Source organism: Capra hircus, chromosome 6 (assembly GCF_001704415.2).
Source record: "Capra hircus breed San Clemente chromosome 6, ASM170441v1, whole genome shotgun sequence".
In the NCBI taxonomy this organism is placed as follows: domain Eukaryota; kingdom Metazoa; phylum Chordata; class Mammalia; order Artiodactyla; family Bovidae; genus Capra; species Capra hircus.
Genome location: NC_030813.1, coordinates 92,490,592 through 92,515,365, shown reverse-complemented (window position 1 = coordinate 92,515,365; position 24,774 = coordinate 92,490,592). Strand labels below are relative to the sequence as shown.

Sequence of the window (24,774 nt, the reverse complement as noted above, 5' to 3'; positions counted from 1 at the left end):
ACACAGGCACTCTCCCAAGAAGCTTCTGGAAACTGTTTCTAAGTTAAGCCAAGATAGGGAAAAAAAAAAATCAGACGATATGAGGTTTAAGCCAAGGGAAGAGTGAATCGCTCATCAGAGCTTTTCTGCAACATAAATATTTTAAGCTTTCCAGACTCCACGAGACATAACATCAGAGATTTTTCAGACCAGCCTAGCCTCTCCACACATGATGGATATTAAATATGGATGTGGTTTATTTTCTGCTGGTCTATGCTGCTCGCCAATATCTGGCAGCACCCTCATATCCTCTCTGCTCAGAGCTACCTGCCTGAGATGGCCTTTCTCTCACCAGGGCTTGAAAAATAATGCAGCTACCCAGATGGTGCCTGCTTCTACACCAGACCCACCTGCAGCACAGCCCCAAGGACATCTGTGTTAAGTCTTTATCAGGGTCTTGGTTTCAGATGGTATCTGTGCTGAACGGTTTCACCCCATTTATAAATGCTTATCGTTCCATTTCCCACCAAAGATGTTTATGTGATCATGTATCAGTTCTGTCTTTCTAAGTGAAAGTTAACAGAGATCAAGATAAACTGCACTGGGTGTGATCCAGAGCCTAAAACAGACTCAACTGGATCACAGACCAGAGGTGGCCTTTTAAAAAATGACAACCAGAAGTAATGATAATCCTCCAGCCTAGGATTTAAGAAACTCTTTCCCAGAAGATGAAAGTCTTGAGTTTCTCTAGCATTTTCTTCTTGACTTTAGAATGAGAATGACAAAGCTCCATTGGACCTCAGAAAGTTACAGAGCCCCATCCCCTCATTTTATAATCAGGAAAGTCTACTCCAGAGCAATAAAGTAAATAGGTTAGGTCAGATAGCTGTCAACAATCTGGGGCTAAAACCCAAGATTCCTTATTCCCATTCCAGGTTCTTTCCAACAGCTGGTCCCCGCTGAACCTGCCTGGGCTTGCTGGCTCTCACAGCAAATTCCTCTCCTTCCATATTTTAATCCTCTTTCTTTCATCTGTTTTAAAAGCCTTTGTTGAATTTGTTACAACATTTCTTCTGTTTTATGTTTTGGTTTTTTGGCTGGAGTCTGTGAGTTCTTAGCTCTCTGACCAAGGACTGAGCCCACGCCCTCCGCACTGGAAGGCAAAATCTTAACCACTGGACTTCCAGGGAGGTCCTTCTTTCCTTCAGTCCTTTGTCATCGGCAGCTTCCCTCTTCTTTCTCTCTCCACAAGAATTTTTACATTCTTTTTAGTCCTGTGTTTTTCCCTCTTCCTAAATGCTTTGGTTTTTTCTGCCTTTGCTATCAGTAAAAGAAGAAGGCCAATATGCATGTCTATCTTTGTGCCTTCCACATTTAGCACTAAAAAAAAAAAAAAAAAGCTGGATGTATATGAAAATTCTGAACTACCTTTCAAATTATAATTCTATGAGTGTACTAGAAAGTCAACTGGAAAAATAATACCAGAAAATTCCCGAGCCTTAGTACTAAAGCTCTTCTGAGTGGCAGTATAGGTTTTGAAATGATTGCATAGGGGTCCTCAAGACTTCAAGAAAAGAAATAAAGTCTCTATAGGGGAATTACAGTCTTCTGTAATACAGTCAGATCAAAATGTAATGGATGATATTAGCTCTCAAGAGTAGCAATAAAAATCAATGACTAAAGGGAATAAGCAGAAACAAACCTACGACAAAAAACAACTAAGTCCCATCAGGTTAACTGGAGAGGGCTGCTTAGGGACAGGCCAATGCACCATATTTCATCAGCCCTGGATGAGAGTGATGCTCAGAACCTCCCAGTGTTTGTTCTCAAATCATGCTCTCCAAGCATGGACTTTCTGATCATTGTCGGTTTCCTATGTATCCTGCTAGCGGGAAGGGCATGCTTTGGATGGCAGGCATTAACATCCTAGATCCAAGGGAAATCATCTAAGACTAATTCATTAGTTGGTACCCCCACTTCCTTTCACTAAAGGCTGTCCTACTCCATGTTTTAGACTCTAGCTCTGGGCCTGCAGAGCTGAGGTACTGACCTTGAACTCTGGTAACCCCATGAAAGTGTTGTCACCATGAGCTCTGCTATGAAGTCCAGCCAGCTTCCCTCTTTAGCATTTGGGGCCCTGTCTAGCTTTTACAGTTGATAAAATAACAAATAGCATTATTGTGCGGGTTTGACTATGGTTCGCTAGTCGCCCTCCAAGAGTAGGCAATCTTGTTGATTTAAAGAAACCAGGATTTATGGGTACTAATGATCTGAAGAAGCAGATAATTAGTGCCACCTTCCCTTTGTGCCATCTTCTAATAGCATCAAGAAAGGAAAGGAAAGTAGTCCTAAAATCCTGCTGAGGCCAGCCCGAGGGGTAAGCAAACACACAGTCAGTCCTCTCTGCTCCCAGACAAAGGAGAAATGCTTTTCATAGGATCCTTTCACTTCTTGCTTGAGCAACTCTGACTGTTCCTGGCTCTCAAGAGTCCTGGAAACTGCATTAAAGAACTATGTCAGGACTTTCCTGGTGGTATAGTGAATACGAATCCACTTACCCATGCAGAGGACTTGGGTTCGATCCCTGGTCTGGAAAGATTCCACATGCCAAGGAGCAACAAAGCCCACGTGACACAGCTACTGAAGTCTGTGCGCCCAGAGCCTGTGCTCCACAGCAAAAGAAGCCGCTGAAATAAGAGGCCCACACGCTGAAACCAGAGAGTAGCCCCCACTTGCCGCAGCTGGAGAAAGCCCACACAGCAGCGAAAATCCAGTGCAACCCAAAATTTAATAAATGAATACGTGAGACACTTTTTTAAAATGCTACAGCTCTGTAGTAAACCTTAATAACTGACATGGGAAATCTCCACCCTATTCTTTACAAGAAAAAAAAAGAACCACGTCATGGAGTCTCAAACAGGGCTCCTGCCCTAAGTCCAGTCGACAGCTGTTAGGCAGCTGCACTATTGTGTTCTAAAGCTGCTTGGTGTAAGATGCAAAGGGAAAAGGGGCTAGCTCTCTGATGCTATGTGGACAATACAAACCCCTGTGACAGTAGCTGGCAGGTAACATATATCATGAAGACATCTGTGGCATGAGAAAGGACTCATAACAGATAACCTCTAGAGTTGTGGGGGGTTTTTTCCCCCATGAAAGTTATGCATTCATTCGCTCAGTTACGTCCAACTCTTTGGGACCCCATGGGCTGTAGCCCACCAGGCTCCTCTGTCCATGGGATTCTCCAGGCAAGGATACTGGAGTGGGTAACCATTCCCTTCTCTAGGGGATCTTCCCAACCCAGAAGTCAAACCCAAATCTCTTGCATTGCAAGCAGATTCTTTACCATCTGAGCCACCAGGGAAGCCCAATAATGTGTTCCCCCTTTGCCTGACAAAGAAATGAAGCCATTCTTTCCTTCTCTTCCGTTAAAAAAAATAGAAGGGATAACAGAAAAAAAGAAAGGGAAGAACCCTGGTAACCTGTACAACAGAGGCATGGAGCCAGGTAAAATGGGACTGCCTGTTATCCCTCACCTCCTTCCCTGCCCAGTTGTTCCACCCCAAAGAAAAAAGCATGAATGCCTTCCCTGGAGCAACCAAGATAAATGTCTGATGCTGGAGATAGGCCCCAAGTTCAGGCACAGCACCCGTTCTGAGACTTGGCAGCATGTCTAGCCTTTGATCGCCTTTCCTCTGTGGGACACGTCAACCTTGCTCCTCTTTAATGTACAAGATGGGATGAGAGCTTGGGCCAGGCGAGCGTAGCTGCAGGCAGGGATTTCTCCAGCACTGCACAGGGGAGGTTTTTGCCTGCCCAAGCTCAGGGGGAGCAGCTGCAGCTGCTTGCCTGCCATATGCTATGGAAAGACTTTCAGTGTTCCAGTGGCTTAGCAAGCGTGATGCCCAATGGAGGGCAAGCTGGGACCTGGGATCCAGTGGAAGGCAGGCAGCAGGCTTCTTTCTGAGCCCAGATTTTGGTGTCTCTGCCCCTGCTATCCATTTTAGTGACACCTTTCTCTGGGTTCTTTAGGAATCTAATGATCCCATTCACTTTTTCTAAGTTAATCCTACCCCCACCCTCATCAAAATCCTCCAGCATGAAAGTAAAGAAACTGTCACTCGTGAGCATTATGAGTGGAAGTGGAAACCCATATAACTTTTCAGGAGAGCAGGTCAACAATATATAAATTTTAAATATGTATTCCTTTGGAATAGACCCAGGAATTTCACTTCTAGAAAGGTATCCCAAAGAAATGACTAGGTGGGTAAGCAGAAATGTATGTTCAAGAAAGTTTATTGCTGCTTTAATTAAAAATAATAAACACGGGTCTTTCCTGGTGGTCCAGTGGCTAAGAGTCCATGCTACCAATGCAGGGGGCCCTGGTTTGATCCCTAGTCAGTGAACTAGCTCCCACAAGCCCCAGCTAAGAGTTTGCATACCAAAATGAAAGATCCTGCATGCCACAAGGAAGACCAGATGCAGCCAAACAAATAAATATTTTTTAAAACCACTGAAAACTTGGAAACAATGTAATTATTCACTAGAAGAGGACTTTGAGCAAATTACCACACGAGCATAAAATGAAACACTCCATAGTCATTAAAAATAAGTAGATCCTTATTAATTGATACTGGTATATGACTCAATATATTGTTAAGTGAGTAAAGTGGGTTGTAGAAGAGTATATAGAGTAAGAGCCCACCTATGGGGAAAGAAAAAAAGGTTATGTATTTATCCTTGCCTAAAAAGAATGAAATTATAAACGCCATTCTGTTGACAGCAGTATCTCTGAGGTGTAGCATTGTAGGCATTATCCACTTTCTCAGTATCGTTTACATCTACATGTGGTTTCACATTTTTAGGGAAGAGATATATAAACAGAAAAAATATTTTGATGTATTTTCAAAACCTCTCAGGAAAATACATTCAATGCCTTCAAACTGGCCACTTGCACTTGTAAAGAGCTTTGCAGTTTGCAAATGCTTTTTTCCTCCTCCATTAACTTCTTCAGTTCTCACTGCCCTGGGAGGTAGGAAAGTCAAGTCTTAGTATTGTTGATGATAAGCAAAGCTGGACATAAGTGGAAATGGTGAAAGCTGACTCTAGAAGGAGAAAGAGCTGGGTGCCATCCACTTGGGCCAGAGGCGGTGGGAGGTTTTAAAGGGAGAGAGAAGATGAAGGGAGGGGAAGTGAGTGGAGGCTCAATGAGAAAATTCAAAGTGTTGGTGAGTGTGGATTTGGGCAATGTGTCTATCTGGCCACTATGGAAGTTAGGATTCTACCCCTCCACTCCTCCCTGGTGGCTCAGATGGTAAAGCATCTGCCTGCAATGTGGGAGACCTGGGTTCAATCCCTGGGTTGGGAAGATCTCCTGGAGAAGGAAATGGCAACCCACACCAGTACTCTTGACTGGAGAATCCCACAGATGGAGGAGCCTGGTAGGCTACAGTCCATGGGGTCACAAAGAGTCGGACATGACTGAGCGACTTCACTTCACTCCAACAGAGACTGGGAGACAGAGGCCCAGTCCTTCCTGATGGCTATGCCTCAGTGTAACGGCTTTCGGATCCTTTAGAAAGACCCTCCTGAGCTGTGGGAGCTACATGTCTCAAACAAACAGAAATAGGATTCACAATTCTAAACCTTTCTAATGAAAAGAAGGAAAGGGAGGTCAGGTGGCAGCTAGAACAAAAAGAAGATTCTGTAGACAGCCCTGAGCTTTCTTTCCAGCATGTGGGAGTGCTACATCGCCTCAGTCGTGTGCAACTCTTTGTGACCCTATGGAGTTGTAGCCCACCAGGCTCCTTGTCCATGGGATTCTCCAGGCAAGAATGCTGGAGAGGGTTTCCATTTCCTTCTCCAGGGGATCTTCCTCAGAGGAACTCAAAAGGCAGCAAGGTTGTCCCAGGAATGTGGCCTCGGGCTGCGAGAAGAAAGCTAAACTTTGGCCAAGTCTCTTAGTGTGGGATTTGAATGGAGTGTTCTTGCCAAGAGTTCTTGCAGTTCTGAGTGTCTCTTCTTTGCAGATTAAAAAACTAGTTCTCAGAGAAGTTATGTGGTGAGGGCGTTGGAGATGCACCCCACAGATCTCCCTTCTAGAAAGAACCACACTTTCCATAGCAAGGACAGCTTCCAGCTGCAGCCCTTTCAGGAAGCCCCTCAGCATTCGAGCTGAAGCCATACTCTTCTTGAATAATCCTGTTAGTGACTGACCACTAAGGGTGTTAGACCTGGCCATTTCCACCCAACATGGGGCTCTTCTAATGGGCAACCTGTGTTCCCAAGGCCCAGGTTGGCTAAGTCTTGTCAGATTTGCCAGTTCTAGGCTCTCCCTGCCCAACCCTTCTTCCTCCCCATTTCTCACTCACATCCTCCAATGTATTTATTGCACTTTTTTTCTTTTTATTTTTTATTGAAGGATAATTGCTTTACAGAATTTTGTTGTTTTCTGTCAAACCTCAACATGAATCAGCCATCAGTTCAGTTCAGTTGCTCAGTCGTGTCTGACTCTTTGCAATCCCAAGAATCGCAGCACGCCAGGCCTCCCTGTCCATCACCATCTCCCGGAGTTCACTCAGACTCATGTCCATCGAGTCAGTGATGCCATCCAGCCATCTCATCCTCTGTCATCCTCTTCTCCTCCTGCCCCCAATCACTCCCAGCATCAGAGTCTTTTCCAGTGAGTCAACTCTTCCCATGAGGTGGCCAAAGTACTGGAGCTTCAGCTTTAGCATCATTCCTTCCAAAGAAATCCCAGAGCTGATCTCCTTCAGAATGGACTGGTTGGATCTCCTTGCAGTCCAAGGGACTCTCAAGAGTCTTCTCCAACACCACAGTTCAAAAGCATCAATTCTTTGGCACTCAGCCTTCTTCACAGTCCAACTCTCACATCCATGCATGACCACAGGAAAAACCATAGCCTTGACTAGACGGACCTTAGTCGGCAAAGTGATGTCTCTGCTTTTGAATATGCTGTCTAGGTTGGTCATAACTTTTCTTCCAAGGAGTAAGCGTCTTTTAATTTCATGGCTGCAATCACCATCTGGAGTGATTTTGGAACCCAAAAAATAGGTATACATATATCCTTTCCCTCTTGAACCTCCCTCCCATCTCCCGCCCCATCCCACCCTTCTAGGTTGATACAGAGCCCCTATTTGAGTTTCCTGAGCCATACAGAAAATTCCCATTGGCTATCTATTTTATGTATAGTAATGTAAATTTCCATGTTACTCTTTCCATACATCTCACCCTCTCCTCCCCTCTCCCCATGTCCATAAGTCTATTCTCTATGTCTGTTTCTCCATTGCTGCCCTGCAAATAAATTCTTCACTACCATCCTTCTAGATTCCGTATATATGTGTTTTAGAATATGATATTTATCTTTCTCTTTCTGACTCACTTCACTCTGTATAATAGGTTCTATGTTCATCCACCTCATCAGAAGTGACTCAGATGGGTTCCTTTTCATGGCTGAGTAATATTCCATTGTGTATATGTACCACAAGTTCTTTATCCAGTCATCTGTTGATGGACATCTAGGTTGCTTCCATCTTCTAGCTATTGCAAATAGTGCTGCAATGAACAGTGGGATATACGTGTCTTTTTCAATTTTGGTTTCCTCAAGGTATATGCATAGGAGTGGGATTGCTGGGTCATATGGTGGTTTTATTCCTAGTGTTTTAAGGACTCTCCATACCATCTTCCATAGTGGCTGTATCAACTTACATTCCCACCAACAGTGCAAGAGGGTTCCCTTTTCTCCATACCCTCTCCAGCATTTATTGTTTGTAGGCTTTTTGATGATGGCCATTCTGACCCATGTGAGGTGATATCTCATTGTAGTTTTTATTTGCATTTCTCTAATAATAAGTGATATTGAGTACCTTTGCACATGTTTGTTAGCCATCTGAATGTCTTTTTTGGAGAAATGTCTGTTTAGGTCTTTTCCTCTGCATTTCTGACTTCATCGCAGTATCTACTTCCTGGGGTCCCAAAATAATCACACGTGACTTGTCCAAACCTATACTCACAGCAAATAGGCGCTCAAATCCTGACTCACGCCATAGTTTCAGAATCCCATTAAGGTGAAAACCCTATTGGAGATACTTGCATTTTAACCACTCAAAATCTTTAGCTAAAGGAAAGACTTTCTAAAGGTAGAAATGACAGAATGAGCTAGAAGAAAACAGGGATGTGAGGGGCACTGAAGAGAGGATAGATTATCAGGGCCTCCCTGGAATGACTGAAATCAAGCCAAATGATCTTTTAGTTCCAACCAGAAGACTAGAGAACCCATGCAGAGGTGACGCCAGCATACTAACCCCATGCCTTGTACATACTTCAATGACTGTGTTTCTCACATTGCCTGGTAACTGACGTTTGCTTCTCCCTTTAGAGGCTGAGCTTCTCAATGGTATGGACTGTGGTTTGATTCTCTGTTGCATCCTCAGTGCTTAGAACAAAACTTAGCACATCATAGTAGCTCAATAATAGTTGGATAAACAATTGAGTCTTATCTCAGCAGGGAAATAAGAGGATAGAGACAGTAGTGGGGTGATCATTTTTATAACCAGTGTTTACATAGGTACATATCAGGCACTGTTCCAAAATTTTTAACATGTATCATTATGTCATTCAATCCACACAGGAACCCCACAAGGCAACATTGTAGGCAGTGATATCTGGGAAGCAGACTCTGAGAGAAAGTTTAGGGTGCAGGATATTCATTAGGAAACAGTGCTGTGATCAGCACCTATGGCAGAGAAGGGAAGGAAGAAGCAAGCTTGGGTGGAAGCAATTGAGTGGCAACACAGTGGCTCAAACAGTAAAGAGTCTGCCTGCAGTGCCAGGGACCCAGGTTCAAACCCTGAGTTGGGAAAATCCCCTGGCAGAGAGCATGACATCCCACTCCAGTATTCTTGCCTGAAGAATCCCATGGACAGAGGAGCCTGGTGGGCTACAGTCCATACGGTCACAAGAGTTGGACACGACTGAAGTGACTTAGCACAGCACCAAACCAGCGGCCCAATAGTGGCCTCAGCTACCCCACGTGCAGCTCTGGGACCAGAATGATCCAGCTGAGTTGTCCTGTGTTGAACCAAGGTAACTAAATCTTTATATTGGATTAGCCAAAAAGTTCATTTGGATTTTCCTATAACATTCTAAGGAAAAACCCAAACAAACCTTTTGGCCAACTCAATAGGTCCTCCCACCTCAATCAGTCATCAGATACAGGTCGTCCTGGGAGGCTATGACTTTGGGTATGGTTGCTCTCTGGGTCAGTAATCTCAAAGGAGCCGTCAGTTGAAGGCTGTGTGCCAAAAGCCCTCGCAGCAGCTAGGGCATCAAGGCAGTACATTTTTGTGTCTGTCCATCTATTATCAACCCCTTTATCCACTGAAAAAGCAGGCACAAACACTTTAATAGGGGCTTCTCTGGTGACTCAGATAGTAAACAAACTGCCTGCGATTCAGGAGACCTAGTACATTTCTGTGTCTGTCCATTAATCATCAACCCATTTATCCAGATGGAGAAACTGAGGTGCAAACAATTTAGCTAACACTCAGTCAACTCAGACAGTGAGTGGTCAAACAAGGATCAAACCCTGATAGTCTGCTGGGAGCCCGTGTCCTGTTCAGTACTGCTTACTCTTGACTGAGGTATACTTAATGATAGCAGTGGAAGTAGCCCCCCACATGCCGTAATAATGATGTCAAATCCTAACCTGGGAATGTGACTTTACTCTTGCCTGCGTGGAGGCTCACCTTTGTCAACTATGGATCGCTGTGATCAGGCACGGAAAGGACACTGGCAGGTGTGGTACATGTAGAAAAACGTTGATACACGCCCTTACCCAGCATTATACTAGACACCTTGAAGGCTATAAAGGTTTACGAGAAGCCTAGGATTTAGGCAAAAGGATAAACCAGACACACGAAGTAATTATTGGGAAAAAAAATCCCAGAACAATAGAAAGTAAGTAGCAGGTGACTGCTATGTTGGATATTGGTAAAACAGGCACAGGGCAAGCAAGCCTTTAACAAGACAGTCCTCTACTGTTACAAAGTTCCACCCCCCCTTAACACTGAATGACTATGGGCCCTGGAATGCAAGATCATGATAAAGTATAACCTAAGTGTAAGAGGAACTTGATGTACAAGGATTGGGAAGGGCCCACAAACCTGAGTTCAAGTAAGTTTCCAGATTTTGATGAGACTTCCTTTTTCCTGCCACTATACAGCCTTGAACTTTACATCACCCTGGATGATTAAAGACATTTTCAGTACAGGGTGATTAAAGACATTTTAATTCTAAGTTTTTAGCCACTTTTCCTTCATATGGGTGAGAGCACTTAAAAATTGAACAACAGAATACTGTGGTTTACTTTACTGGTATTATGAATAGGGTTTCCTTTATAAGAACTTTCGTGTCTTATCATTCCTTTCATTCCAGAACTGTTCAATGAGTACCATCAACACTGAGGTAGTAGCTTAGCACATGGTTTCGCAGACAGTCGTGGTTTGAATTACAGCCCAGCTACTCACCATGCCTGTGTCAAAGTACTTCTTTAATCGTTAGTTTCTTCATATTAAAAAGTGGCGCTAACACAGTACGTGTCTAGTAGCATCGTGGGAAGGACTAAATAATTCACGTAAGGTGCCTAGAACATATTGACTAAACGGTGAAATTATTTTTTACCAGTAACAGCAACAGTAGGAGGCATTTGGCCCAAATACTATATACTGGGTGCTGGAGCTTCAACAATGACAAGACAGACAAACATTCCCTGCCTTCCCAGGTCAGACAGGTAAGATAAGCAGACAAACAAGGTATTAACCACTAGGATAAGAAAAATAGAGAGTTTTACAGAAATATGTTGCACTGGCAAGGAGAGGGAAGTAAGTTCCAGAAAGATTCCTTGGAAGAAAACACATCATCAGATCCTTCAAAAATATTATTTGCTGTATATTATTTGGTTCTGGACTAGAAAGTAAGTTACATGAGGGTAGGGACTTTGCACGTTGTGTTTGATTTTGTAATATCAAGCCCTTAATGTGGTGCCTGACGCATTAGAGGCATTCATATAGCTGGTGGTGAATGAGAGAACAAAGCAACTCCTAAGGTGATTAGTTTTCCAGATGAGGAAGACAGGAAAGGTATTCCAGACAGATGAAGGAACGTGCCAGAAGTCACAAGAGGGAGTGAAAGCACAGTGAATGAGAGGAACTGAAACACAACCAGGCTGAAACGCGTGTGGATATGAATGCCATAAGAGATGAGGCTGAGAAGAGACCAAATCAAGTAGGGTCTTGGAAGCTGTGCTAAGGAATCTGCACTTGATGCTCAGGAGCAATGGGAAACCAACAAGGATTTTAGTCAAAGAAGAGTATAATCAGTGCGTGTTTCTTAGAGGTCATTGTTTATTCTGTCAATACACTAAAAGCTCAAATTTGAAGGAAAAAAATAGACACCACACATAAGCATCAGTTCAGTTCAGTTCAGTTGCTCAGTTGTGTCTGACTCTTTGCGACCCCATAGACTGCAGCACACTAGGCTTCCCTGTCCATCACCAACTCCCAGAGCTTGCTCAAACTCATGTCCATTGAGTCAGTGATGCCATCCAACCATCTCATCCACTGTCATCCCTCTCTCTTCCTGCCTTCAATCTTTCCCAGTATCAGGGTCTTTTCCAATGAGTCAGTTTTTCACATCAGGTGGCCAAAGTATTGGAGTTTCAGCTTTAGCATCAGTCCTTCCAATGAATATTCAGGACTGATTTCCTTTAGTATTGGCTGGTTTGATCTCCTTGCAGTCCAAGGGACTCTCAAGAGTCTTCTCCAACATCACAGTTCAAAAGCATCAATTCTTCGGCACTTACTTTTCTTCATGGTCTAACTTTCACATCCATACATGACTACACATAAGCATAAGTAGAGGGAAAAATGTCATCTGTAATCTTACCACTCAGAGATAACCACCGTTGGACCCTAAATAACAAGCAACCTGCCGCGGTTCTCTACTGCTGTGTGAGAAACCACCACAAAACCTAGTGGCCTAAAATAAAGAGTCTGTGGGTTAATTCAGATCAGCTGGGTGGTTCCTCCACTTCCTGTGACTTAGCTGAAGATGCTCACACAAGCTGCTGAGCTGAAACATTCCAAGATGGCCTCTCATTGCCAAGAGCCTCTCTCTGCATAAGCTCTGACATTCAGTAACCCAACCTGCTTCTTTGCAGCTGGGTGGCTGGCTTCCAAGAGAGATAAAAGGGAATTCTTGAAGCCTAGGCTTGCACATGCATTGAACTTCTTCTACTGCACATTAGTAAAGGCAAAGCCAGGCACAAGGCTGGCTGAAGTTCAAGGGGAACGGACTCCAGCATTGATGTGAAGAGAACCATGTCTGCACAGGGATGAGAGGACTCATTGGCTATTGGGAAGCTATCTACCCCACATCCAATTTGCTGATCACAAAGCCAGTAAATCTGTGGACTGTTTCTGGTACAAATTAGAAAAACTCAGTTCAAAAGGGACAAGTGCAAAACACATGGTTTGGCTATATAATAATCTGATAAGTGGGTTGCTTAAATAAACTGACACTTGGTATGCATGCAAGGGAAAGTGGGAGGCAGGGGAGAACATCGTATTATTTAGAATCCAGTGTGCATGTACACGGTCAGTCAAGTCTGTCATGTCCAACTCTTTGCAACCCTATGATCTATAGCCGACGAATCTCCTCTGTCCATGGGATTCTCCAAGCAAGAATATTGCAGTGGGTTGCCATGCCCTCCTCCAGGGGATCTTCCCGACCCAAGGATTGAACCTGGGTCTCTTGCACTGCAGGCAGATTCTTTACTGGGGAAGCCCAGTGAAAGAAATTGAAGGAAAATGGCAGATCCCAGACCAAGAAACCGGTTAAAATTGTTGTGAGAAGTATTCTGGAACCAACGCCTCTGTACTTACTGCTACTGCTACTGCTAAGTCACTTCAGTCGTGTCCGACTCTGTGTGACCCCATAGAAGGCAGCCCACAAGGCTCCTCCCTCCCTGGGATTCTCCAGGTAAGAACACTAGAGTCGGTTGCCATTTCCTTCTCCAATGCATGAAAGTGAAAAGCGAAAGTGAAGTTGCTCAGTCGTATCTGGCTCTTTGCGACCCCATGGACTGCAGCCTACCAGGCTCCTCCGTCCATGGGATTTTCCAGGCAAGAGTACTAGAGTACGGTGCCATTGCCTTCTCCGCCTCTGTACTTAACCTGAATATTAACTCTTGAGTGTAACAGGTGAATGAAACATGTTATTTGTCCAATCTCGCTTCCCAAGGGTCAGATGGGTGGCAACCACAGGATCAGGGAGAGCCACAGTTCAGCACAGTCCACTGACGGAAGTAGTGAAGTACGTGCACCACATCCTGGGAAATAATAGAATTGAAACCTGAAAGGCTAAATCGCTTGCCAAATCAAGGGGCAAGGAAGAGACCAAAATGGCAGCCTTTTCCTCATCTCTGCTGTGAATGGGTCAGAAGACTTGATTTTCAATTTTATTCCTATTATGGGAAACCACCTTGTGAATGGCCCAAGAAGGGCTCTTGACTTTGTCTGTGAGTATACTTGATAATGCCTACAAAGGACAGTGCCTCTCAAGTCCCACCTTGATTCTTCATCCCATCACCTTCATCACTTCTTGGGTTTCTGCAGGACTCCTGAGTGGTCTCTTCCTGCTCTACTCCATCTCCCACACAGCTGCCAGTTACTTCTTTTTAATACACATTTTGTAGCTCTAAGAAATGGCAAGGGGAAAAAAAAAAAAAAAGACCAGACAGAGATGCAATGTTCTGATTAGGAAGAGACTTGTATGTCACAACATGGACTTTACCCTAAGTGAGAGGTAGGTTTGTTTTTTATTTTTTAGGGCAAATTTGCATATTTGCATAAGATTTGCATACTTTAAAAGGATATCTAGGCAGCGAGGGAATCAGAAGAAAGCCTTGAGTCTGAGAGATCAATAAGATATGATAGTATTCCTGCTGATAAAGAGTACTGGTCTGAACCAAGCTAGAGGAAGAAAAGCGGAAACAGTAGATACTGTATAAATAAATGGTGGCCTCCAAGCAGGAGGCAGGAGGCAAGAGGAAACAAGGGGTCAAAAAGCCAAAACATCTTACAGAAGCAGCATTGTAACTCAATAAAGACTTAAAAAAAGCTTAAAGTAGAATACATTGTCTACTACTTGCCAAAATTACTTGGTAAGAGGTGGAGGGTTACAGAGATTCTCCACCAGGAGGGTAGGAAACCATTCCCGTCTCCAGGGGAGAAGAGGTTATTACAAGACCACCATATTCAGTATATCTCATTTTCTAACTAAAGAAAACAAAAATCTACATACCAAACTAGCTGGAGACCCCATGCAAGAAAACAAAAACCAAAACCTACTACTTGCTTATCAAGCCTAAAGCTTGGAAAGAGATCAGAAGAGCCAGAAGCTGCCTAGGTCCAGAGTTGACACCCCTAGTGGGCATATTCACCATGTGACCTTCTGAAGACAATCTGGCTTGTCTGCAGAAAGACTGTACTAACCCACCAACCTGAGCACTCTGGTCTACTTGACATCTGTTGGCTTTCACTATAAACTAATAGGCATTCAGGCTAATGTGTCACTCTTTCATTTAGTATGAGTTCACCTCAAAGAGGTCAACTCTCCACAGATTCACTTTCAGTATCTCCAAGGTTCAGGGCCAAACTGCAGTGAGCAAACACTACCTGAGGGACTTGTAACCAAGGGAAAGGGCTCTTCCTGCAGACACTCCAGACCTATCTCAAGCCTCCTCACTGAAATACAGCAAGCACTTTTTCACCAGAGTTAAAAATTAAAATGTGACTGCAAACAAGGAGTAGCATTTGTTAATATTTTTATTTTGAGTTGTAATCTATTACTTCAAAAAGATTCACTTCAAAAGACATCCAATGGATGTTGACTTACCAGTAAAAAAGTAAGTCATCACTATATGAGTTATAATACAGGATACACAATAAATTATATTTACATGCAATGACTAGACTATCACACACATGGTAAAAAAATACAGTATTTTATGTACATTTTTTAAGATTTACACTTTCATATACAGTTTATAAAGTTTAAAAAAGTTCTCTGTACAAAATCTCATGTGTACAGAGTTTATAAATCCCTTTTCTTATGGCTGTACCACCACACAAATATGCTTAAAACTATAATACTACAAACACTTGGGTTTCTTTTTTACAGTTCATATTCTTGGCACCCATATACAATACCATTATTTTTGAAATGTGAATTACAAAGGAAATAAAACATAAACATGCAGACTCCTCTAATAGAAGAAAATGAGATAAAATGTGCTACTAGATCAACATTTATCCATTCCACAGTTACCTAGTTCTGTTCAACCTGCTGCACTGCTTTCATACAAGTACATGCAAAACTAGCAGATTATGGAGTGCTTTAAAAACATTAAAATAATACTACAGTCTGACAATACTTAAGCATTAGGAATGCAACTATCCAACTACTCTAGTCTGCTGCTTATTCTGCTTTGCCAGAAGCCTCAAAGAAATGAAGATACTACACACACTTAAAATCACAGAAATGTCAATATTCTAACTCCTACTAAAATTTCTAAAGTCTGCATCAGAGTACACTGATCATTTAAAAGACAAAAACAACCGAAAAGGTGTTTGACAATTAAGAGTATATTCTCTGCTCTGAGAACGGGGGGGAGGGAGAGACCTAAGATAAACCATTAAAGGATCAGCCATCGTACCTGCTAAGGCAGTACTTTCACACTCCCAATCTGTTTCCATAAAGACACCTGAAAGCTTTATAAAAAGCGGACGCTACACTACTCATCTTTTAAAAATCACCTTGAAAAGTAGTAAATTGAAGGTATCAGCACCTTCCCTCCTCCCCCAAGTAGCTAAAGATCAATGAGAAAAATAAAGTGCCAATGTCTAAAGTATTGTTAATTGTTTAAGAGGCACTAACCCATTTGATGGCTTAGGATTAAATATGAAAATAGGCCAGATCTGATCTGAATAATAAACAGAAGGTAGGTATTCCAGAGTCAATGCAATTCCTGCCTGGATGGGGGTGGACCAGGAAGCTACCTACTCCATTTATTGCTTTGAAACCTGTACACACACTTAACACTCGGGCCCAGGACAATGAGATTTCTAAGATGGAAAGCACAGTGTCTGTGCCACTTTGAAGCTGAAGAAGAACGTGCACTCTTGATCCCTGTGAGGGGAGCTGCTGAGGCTCTCTTCTCCACAACTCATGTCTTCACAAGAGTCCTCGCTGAAAGGAAAAACAGAGAAGAGGATCTCATTATTTAAAACACACTCCAATGTCACACAGGCAAAATTAAACTGCTGAACAAGTAGTTCTAGTCTCAGGATTTTTACATTCAAAATTTAAGCTCTACAGAGACAAAATTTAACTTAGAAGGCCTTCCTAAAGGGAAGTCTAGTGTAACCTCCTTAGAAAATACAGATTCGCTTAAGGGGTTTAAACTAATTACCTCTTGCAAAACTAATATTCTTGTACCAAGTAATACTAACTAGAATTCTAAAGTATTTTAAGTATTTTAAATCCAATGAAAAGTGAAGTGAAAGTATTAAGTGGCTCAGTTGTGTCTGACTCTTTGCGACCCCATGGATTGTAGCCTGCCAGGCTCCTCTGTCCATGGAATTTTCCAGGCAAGAATACTGGAGTGGGTAGCCATTCCCTTCTTCAGGGAATCTTCCCAACCCAGGGATCAAACCCAGGTCTCCTTTACTGCAGGCAGATTCTCTACCATCTGAGCCACCAGGGAAGCCCTTAAATCCAATAAACACAGACTAATGACAAAGTCCTATCACATGTCTGTCTCACATCAATAATCAGTGATCTTCTCAAATATCAAACCAAGAGACCAACAAGCTATTAAAATGGTACTTCTGGTCTTTTACTCCCTACGGCATAAAATGGTCAAATTTAATAAAATTAAGTTCACTTACTAACAAAAATAAATTCTGAACAAGACAAAGGCATCTGACAAAACTAAAAATATCCCCAGAACTCGGCTGCATCAGTGATGGCAGTTCCCTTTAGTTTCCAGTCATTTAACCCACAGCCTCTTCCCACAGTACCATTTTAGGAATTCATACTAATGTTAAAAAGCCCAGAATGCCATTTGCTTGTTTTCTAACTAAACTGAATTTCAAAGAGCGAGGGAGATGGGAAACAACCAGTTTTTAATAAGGGAGGAATAAAATAAGTCAGAGAACAACAAATACAGCATGATGTCACCTATATGTAGACTCTAAAAACAAAACAGAACTCACAGATGCAGAGAACAGATGGGTGGTTGCCGGGGGTGAGGGGAGAGGGTGGTAGGTGATGGTGGCCAAAAGGTACATGCTTTCAGTTGTTAAGCCCTGGGAGGTAATGATGCATAGGATGCTGGTTTCTGCTGTTTTTTAATAAAGTTGGGGGGAGGGGGTGTATACTCCCCACCTATTACCTATAAAAACTTCTGGTTAATTTTCTCACCCAAAGAAATGATGCCATTAGAGGTGTGGGCTCTGATATACAAAACTCAGTCTCGGTCTGGGGAAGTCTGATTAGTCACGGAACCTGCTTACCTTTCACTTTCATCAAAACACCCCCCCTCTGGTATTGTCGGCAGCTCAGGAACACTGTAATAGCTGTTGTGGAGGTTCTGGGCTGTGCGCCTTGAAACGATCCAAACCAGCTTCTTCAGATCTGGTTTGCAACATTCAGGAGAAGAATATTCGGCTAGGCATTTAGAAACTAACTCCCTCCAGTAAACAAATTCGGAGTCATTCACCTGAAGAAAAAAAAAAATTTAACTGAAGAGGTTATGACAGTGGTTCCCAAACCTTGTTATACCTTGGACTTACTCCATGATTCTTAAAAAATACTGTGCCTGGCTCCCACCCCCGATACTTTTACTTAATTGGTATGGGGGGGGGGCAGTCATCCAAGATTTTTTTTTTTTTTTAATATTTTTTTTACCAAGATTTTTTTAAAGCTCCTCAGATGATTCTTATATGCAGTCAAAATTTGGTAACCACTGCTTCAGGTGAGGAGCACCACAGGTATAAAATACTTCCAGAGGATTCCACCTATTTTAGGAAAACACACTGCCTATAGGCAACAGGTCTGTTAATCCACCAATTATCAAGTACATTTTTTGATAGTCACAATGCAAAGGAATTTAACAGAATTTAGGCTTCTGTAACATAGCTTTAATTGGACTGCTAAAATATGCATTTATATTAAAACACCAGATATATGTGAAAGAAGAAGTTGGAAATACAAGAGAAGAGAAATTTCCCCAGATGGGCACAGTTCCTCCGCCACTGGGGAGTGCCCCAATTTATTTCAAGGAATCAATTTTCACTGAAGATTGTTTCCAAATAACAATACTATAAAAGGTTTCGATCCAAATTAATAAATTCATCACTAAAACAATAACTGGAAGTCAGCTGTTAAAATGCCTCACGTTGCATGTACCTGACCACAAACGGATGAGGATTTTGTGTCATCCTGGCTTCCATTTCCACCGAATCCAGCCACATCTTAATCCCCTTGCAACCTGGCTTCTACCTTTCATTCTCCTGACATCACCTCCTACATGCCAACTAAGCTCCTTCAATTCTCATTACACTGGACCTCTCACCAAAATTCAATACTCTTGACCACTTCCTTCTTGAAAACCTCTTTCCCGCCTGAATGCTTGTACTTGTATACTTCACATTCCTTCACTTGGATCCTAACAGGGAAACTGCCAATACCGAAAACCTGGAGTTTTAACTGACTCCTAAGCAAGGGACTCTTAGGTTTCAACTAATATTCCTCGTAAGTAATTCCTAATCTCAATCGCCAACTATAATTTAGACTGGCAAGAATATGCTAGACACCTACCTATCAGGCAGGTATGAAAGAAAGTGAAGTCGCTCAGTTGTGTTTGACTCTTTGCAACCCCATGGACTGTAGCCTACCCGGCTCCTCTGTCCATGGGATTTTCCAAGCAATAGTCCTGGAATGGATTGCCATTTCCTTCTCCAAGTACCTAAAATCATACTTCTTTGAAATTTCCCTCAATGGAGCCAATATTCTCTACACCACTAGGCCCACATCTTGGTCATCCATGACTCCTTATTTCCATGCTTGGCCTCTAAAAACTAGTTAGATGCCCTTATTCCTGCTTGTGACTAGCACCTAGACATTCTATCTACAAACCTACCCTGAACTGATTCCCAAACTTTCAGTGTCTAAGATGCTTTTTGGTACAGCCAGGGTCCCAGCCATCATGCCTCTCATGGTCTAGCCCACTTCTCTGCTAACCAAACTTTCAAGCACATCCTCTGTTTAGAGACACAGACGCTGCCTTGTGTTCAGTTCCATACTTCTCCAACCAGACTACCAGTTGAAGAAAAAGGACTGTGATTGTTTGGTTTACACCTCTTTATGATTGAAAACACTTATTAGGCTGGTCTGACAAAGGAGTTTAAAAGCAAAAACACAGTTGATGTTATTTTGGTAATGCTACTATGGGACAATGTCTCAGTCCTACAGATGTACTGGGATGCTGTTGGTGTATTTACTGAGTTGACTTCTTAGTACGCATTTTAGAACAATGTGTGCAGGGCGACACAGACCACTGTACTACCAACTGGCAAGACGACTAGGGAAGGGATGTCTGAATACAGAAAGAGGCTAGGCCAAGTGATCAGATTCCACTCCAGCTTAATACCGTCTGAGTTGAAGCTGCATTTGGAGAAGAACATCAACACTTAAGATACAAAGAAAAAAATGAATAGAAGTTAAGAGCCTCATAAAGTGTTAATAATGATTAAGTCACCACAGAAAAAATAAAATACCAGTAAGAAATCTGCTATAAAGAACAAGTTCTGAAGATATTTAATTTACCTTGGAATGTTTTTTAACAAGCAGGAGAATTTCCAACAATTCAATGGATTTCAAAGTTTCTACTTCCAAATTGAGAAGGCACAAAGCTAGTATGGATGGCTACAAGAAAAAAAAGTAAGAAAAATAAATATTTTTAATTCAAAATAGAAACAGATATATATATATAAGTAAGAAATTAACTTACTTTTGCTTTTGAAAAGGTAAGTCGGCAGCAGCAAGCTTTCAGCTGAGCTTCTAATTTATCAAGGCTCAGCATTTCTTTCCTATACAATGAAAAGAAAGAATAAAATGTTTATTAAACGGGAAGGTATAAAAATATTCACTGGCATTCTAATTCTTTACTGTTAGTTACAGCAAAGCTAAAGTACAAAATTTTCATTTTTAATCCCACTGACCTTTCTGAAGTATGACAAAGTACGATAGTATGGTATAAGTGCAAAAAGTTTAAGGCAGTAGTAGCTTCGAATTCATAGTGCAATTTTTCTGAAATTATTTTTTCCATCCGCTTTATGTCAGAAGCAGTACATTTACATTGGCTAATCCGGATCACGTCATGAGTAGATGGAATATTGCATTCTTCTTCAACTATTCTAGCAGCCAGCAAAAAACAACAGACTCCAATGCAAGACAAATGCTTAGGTTTCACCTGAAAAACAAGGAACCAAAGGTTTCTTCCAACAACTGCCACTTTAACTTTGCAAAGCAGACACTTAAAATACTGCAGTGGGCCCCTACTCTTAAGATAGAACATGATCAAACTGCTTCCTTGTATTTACCCTCACATACAATTATACTTAACCGTTTTTACATTTTAAGCTGTCTTAACCTCCCTTTAAAAAACAGAAAAAACATTCTGAGCATTTAATTTAAATGCGGCTAAAAAAAATATTAATGCAAATTTAAAAGCTAGGTTTCTAAATACACTATTTCTAACTTACGAAACTCATAATAGTACAATCTCCCCCAAAATAAATTAAGCCTAACACCAAGAAAATATACTTCTTTGAATATAAAGTAACATATCCATCTTTTGATCTTCTTATCTATTTAAGGACCATCCTATGCCTCAGTGCAAATTTGCCCCGAGAGAGCTACTGCATCAGATGCGCAGAGTGGAGCAGATGGAAAAGCCGCCATGGACAGATGGCTGCCCTTTTCCTTTCAGTGCCCTGAAAACTGACCCAGCAGCTGACAAGAATCCTACTGGCAGAAGAATAACATTTTTCTAACAGTTACTGATCAATGTTTTTTTAAATTTATTTTTAAGTGAAGTATAGTTGAATTACAATGTTATATATATTACTGCTATTCAGCAAAGTAACTCCGTCAATATATACACATATATACGAATATACATTCTTTTTCATATTATTTCCCATTCTGGCTCATCACAGGATATAGAGTAGAGTTCCCTGTGCTACACAGTAGGGCCCTGTCATTCATCCATTTTGTAGACACCAGTTCGCACCTGCGAATTCCAAACTCCCAATCCAACCCTCTCCCGCCCCTCTGGCACTCCCCAGTCTATTCTCTTTGTCCTTAGTTCTGTTCCTGTTTCATAGACAGGTTCATTTGTGCCATATTTTAGACTCCACAAATAAGTGAAATTTTATGAGTCGCTGGTAACTGTTAACAAGACTGTGGCTCCCTGCTTTGAAAAGGTTTCTCATAGGGAAGGCACTAGGTCACCTTTAACATACTGCTATATGGCATGTTTCAGGTGTTTAAAAATACCTAGGTTTAACAGACACATACTGGGAAATGAAAATATGAAAACCTTATTTTGAGAGCTGTGTAGATACAAAACACCCCCAAAAAAAGTACTCTTCATTGCATCACATCTTCAAAGAGAAGGTACATAGGAGATACAGCAAAACCTAAGACACAATACACTGACTTTTGTAGTCTCTTAATCTGAACTAAAGATCACAACTCTGATCATTAAAAATGCTTATGTATAATAACAAATACATTCATTTACCAAATAGTTACTGAATCCTTTATGCTAGGTATTGTGCTGGGCACCGGGTATTAAAAAATGAAGTTGTGTTTACAAAAAGTGATTAAATACCTTCATAAGAGCCAAGAATCTGTCCAAAATATTGACAGCCAAGACAAAAGTTTCAGTGCAAGATCCAAAAAAGTTGGTTAAACTCCTCAAATCCTCGACTTTGGCATTTCTCAATCTTGGACACAAAGTGTTATCCGTCTGCAAAAAAAACCAAGAGCCAAAGTTTATGTCTGTCTTAGAACTAAAATGGGTAATACACAGATTCAAAGAAGGTAATTGTTTCACTTGATCTTCAAGAATATGGGGGGCAGAGTGCTATCACTGACTCAAAGTGCTGCAGTTATTCAGATAGAAAATGTGTATACATCACCAATTTTTAAAAATATACATAATTGGGCAAGTCACACAAAAAACATATATACACCATCAGACATTCAGCAACTCAATATAAAGCAAACTGCTGCCACACTTTCAGAGGGTTACAGCAAATATAATCCAATTCCCTTGTAATGGACACATAGAAGGTTCCTTGTTTCCTTTTATTAAAAAAAGAAAAACCACTTAGGAGACTACAATACCCAAGTATTGCATAGGCAAAGGGTATTTCCACAAATGATCTGCTCAATTTCCAGGGACTCTCCCACTCAGAAGATGCAGACTCGGGGTGTCACTTCTGAAGCCACACTTCCCTAGAGTTAGTATCGCTCTCGTTCTTGCTAAGAAACAAAACCAATGACGCGGTATTAAGATTTATCTTAATACTCTCAGAAGATCGATTTTGGTCTTAAGAAACTTTGCAGCCTTTAATCCAGACTCGACTAAAATAAAAATATAAATATGTGTCTATGTGTATGTGTGTGTATATATATATATATACACACACACACACATGTATTTTTAAAGTCACCTCCCCAAGCCCAGTCAGCGGCTGCCGCAAGATATCTTTCCTGTGAACTTACCTCCGGGGTAGCCTCGATCAAGCTCAGCCCTTTTTCTCGAGGTTGGAATCTCTGTTCCTGCTCTAGGTAGAGGTTCAACAATCCGAAGAGCTGGACACCTTCGCGACCGGCCAAGTACTCTGCCCCCAAATCCTTCATCTGCAGCAAAGACACCACACACAGTTCAGTGTATCCTGGGGGTGGCAGGGGTGAGCGAGGGAGACCACAAAAGAGCAGGGGTTAATACCTCCAGCGAGGGGCGCACCAGCACACCCCGGCGAGAAGCGGGTGAGGGGACCAGTCACGTCCAGCCGAGCCCGGCGGAATCCTCCCCCGCGGCCAGGGAGGTGTGCAAGGGGGAGGGGCCGTGGGCACGTCCGCCGGCCAGCGCAGGGTCAGGCCGGCCAGCCCCGGCCTCCCGGCCGTTTTACAAACAGGAAACTGTACCCGGGGCTGCGGTGTCCGAACGGCCCGCCCCACCTGAAGTCGTGGGGCCAGGGGCTTCTGCCCAGCGGAACGCACCCGGGGCTCCGAGAGCAGCGGATCCCTGGCGTAGGGGCTTCGCACAATGCGGGGGGATGGGGAAAGAAAGTCTCGCGACTGAACAAAGAACCGAGGGAGGAGACTCCCGAGCCCCGCCCCTCCCGCGGAGCCCGGCTCCAGAAGCCCCTCTCGCAGGAGTTCAGCCCCCAAGCCTTTGCCAGGCGCACCGACTGCGCCTCCTCGGAACAAAACCGGAGTGCCGGAGACCTCGGTTCCAGAAAGCGCTGGGGTGGCGCGGCTCAGTCTGTCGGGGTCCGGGCAGGGGTGGGGGGCAGAAAATCCAGCCCGTTCAGTGCCCAGACAACACCTGTCCATGCCCGATTCCGCAACTGTGCGGAGACGAGGAGCTGTCAATCCAAAATCCACCCCAAAGAGCCCCCTGTGACAAAATGGGGGAGGGGGGGCGCACCAAAGAACTGCCTCCAGCTTCCTAGACACTGCACGCATCCCATCAGCATCTCTCCGCTCCCGGGTGCCCACTGCCCTAGGGCTGAGGGCAGGACCGGAACTGCTCCCCAGGCTGAGGGGTGGCCTCTCTGACATCAGTCCCCGCAGCCCCGACCAAGAACAAAGAAACTCTGCAATCCCGGCTGGGCACACTCACCGTGCTGGAGCCGCGCCTCCACCGGCCCGCGGCGTCACGGTCGGAGGGGACTGGGTGCGGCGGGGGCGTCCGGACCAGTCTCCGAGGTCAGAGACCTGCCGCCTCAGCGGTGCCCCCGGACCGGCATCCAACCCTTCCCACCCCCGGCCACCGGCGCTTGTGGCCTCACAGCCCCGGCTTCATTCTGCTGCCCGCGCGCCCACCCTCCTGCTGGGGCGCTGCGCCGGCCGCTCTAGCTCAGGCCGACTGCGGGCTCCACCGCCGCCGCTGCGGATGCCGAAGCAAACCCCTTGTTTTTGTTTTGAGTTTCCGACGCCCCCAAGGGGGTGGGGCACGTGACTCCCCGCGGAGGGATCCGCCGCTGCCGCAGCAGTCTTGGAAAAAGAGTCCCGCCCCTAAGCGTCTGTCTCCAGTCAGCTTTGAGGCTTCCTCGACTCGCTATGTCTTTACCGAACCAATCCTCCCTCTCGGTTCCAGGGCGCAAGATGGAATCTGGGCACCGACTTTATTCGTCTATTGATCCCAAGGAGGAAAGAGAAGGAGTGTTAGACGCGAGGGGCGGAAGGAGATAGGTTCATGCCGCATCGCACCTTTTAAAGGTCCCCGATTTGTTTTGTTTTCGCTGTTTTGAAAAGTCCGCCCAAAGTAGCCAGTTTCCTGATTGGATACTGGTGGGGCGAGCAGAAATGCTGAAGCTCCGATTCAATCTCGAGTCTCGATTGGCTAACTGA

General features: G+C 43.4%; 1 protein-coding gene across 3 annotated transcripts; it reads right to left on the bottom strand.

Moving 5' to 3' along the window:
* CCNG2 (cyclin G2) lies at positions 14,865–24,330 on the bottom strand. Of its 3 annotated transcripts, none has more exons than XM_005681802.3 (8): positions 24,044–24,330; positions 22,918–23,055; positions 22,019–22,156; positions 20,343–20,593; positions 20,132–20,210; positions 19,948–20,046; positions 17,634–17,839; positions 14,865–16,305 (listed from the first exon to the last, which is right to left on the bottom strand). In XM_005681802.3, exons 2-8 carry the CDS (start codon positions 23,053–23,055, stop codon positions 16,182–16,184), a joined length of 1,035 nt encoding a protein of 344 aa, XP_005681859.1. In that variant the 5' UTR covers positions 24,044–24,330; the 3' UTR covers positions 14,865–16,181. The 3 variants fall into 3 exon arrangements, with proteins under 3 accessions (XP_005681859.1, XP_017905110.1, XP_005681860.1); XM_018049621.1 differs by having other exon boundaries at positions 22,918–23,090; positions 24,044–24,328; XM_005681803.3 differs by lacking the exon at positions 24,044–24,330 and adding an exon at positions 23,144–23,264.

What these genes read in the sequence shown, in the direction of transcription:
- CCNG2 (XM_005681802.3), bottom strand. Translation starts at nt 23,055, where the DNA reads ATGAAGGATTTGGGGGCAGAGTACTTGGCCGGTCGCGAAGGTGTCCAG. An exon ending in TTGTTAAAAAACATTCCAAG is followed by an intron (nt 17,840 to 19,947) that starts GTAAATTAAATA and finishes TTTTTTCTTCAG; the next exon opens with GTGAATGACTCCGAATTTGT. An exon ending in TGTTTTGATGAAAGTGAAAG is followed by an intron (nt 16,306 to 17,633) that starts GTAAGCAGGTTC and finishes TTTTCCTTTCAG; the next exon opens with CGAGGACTCTTGTGAAGACA.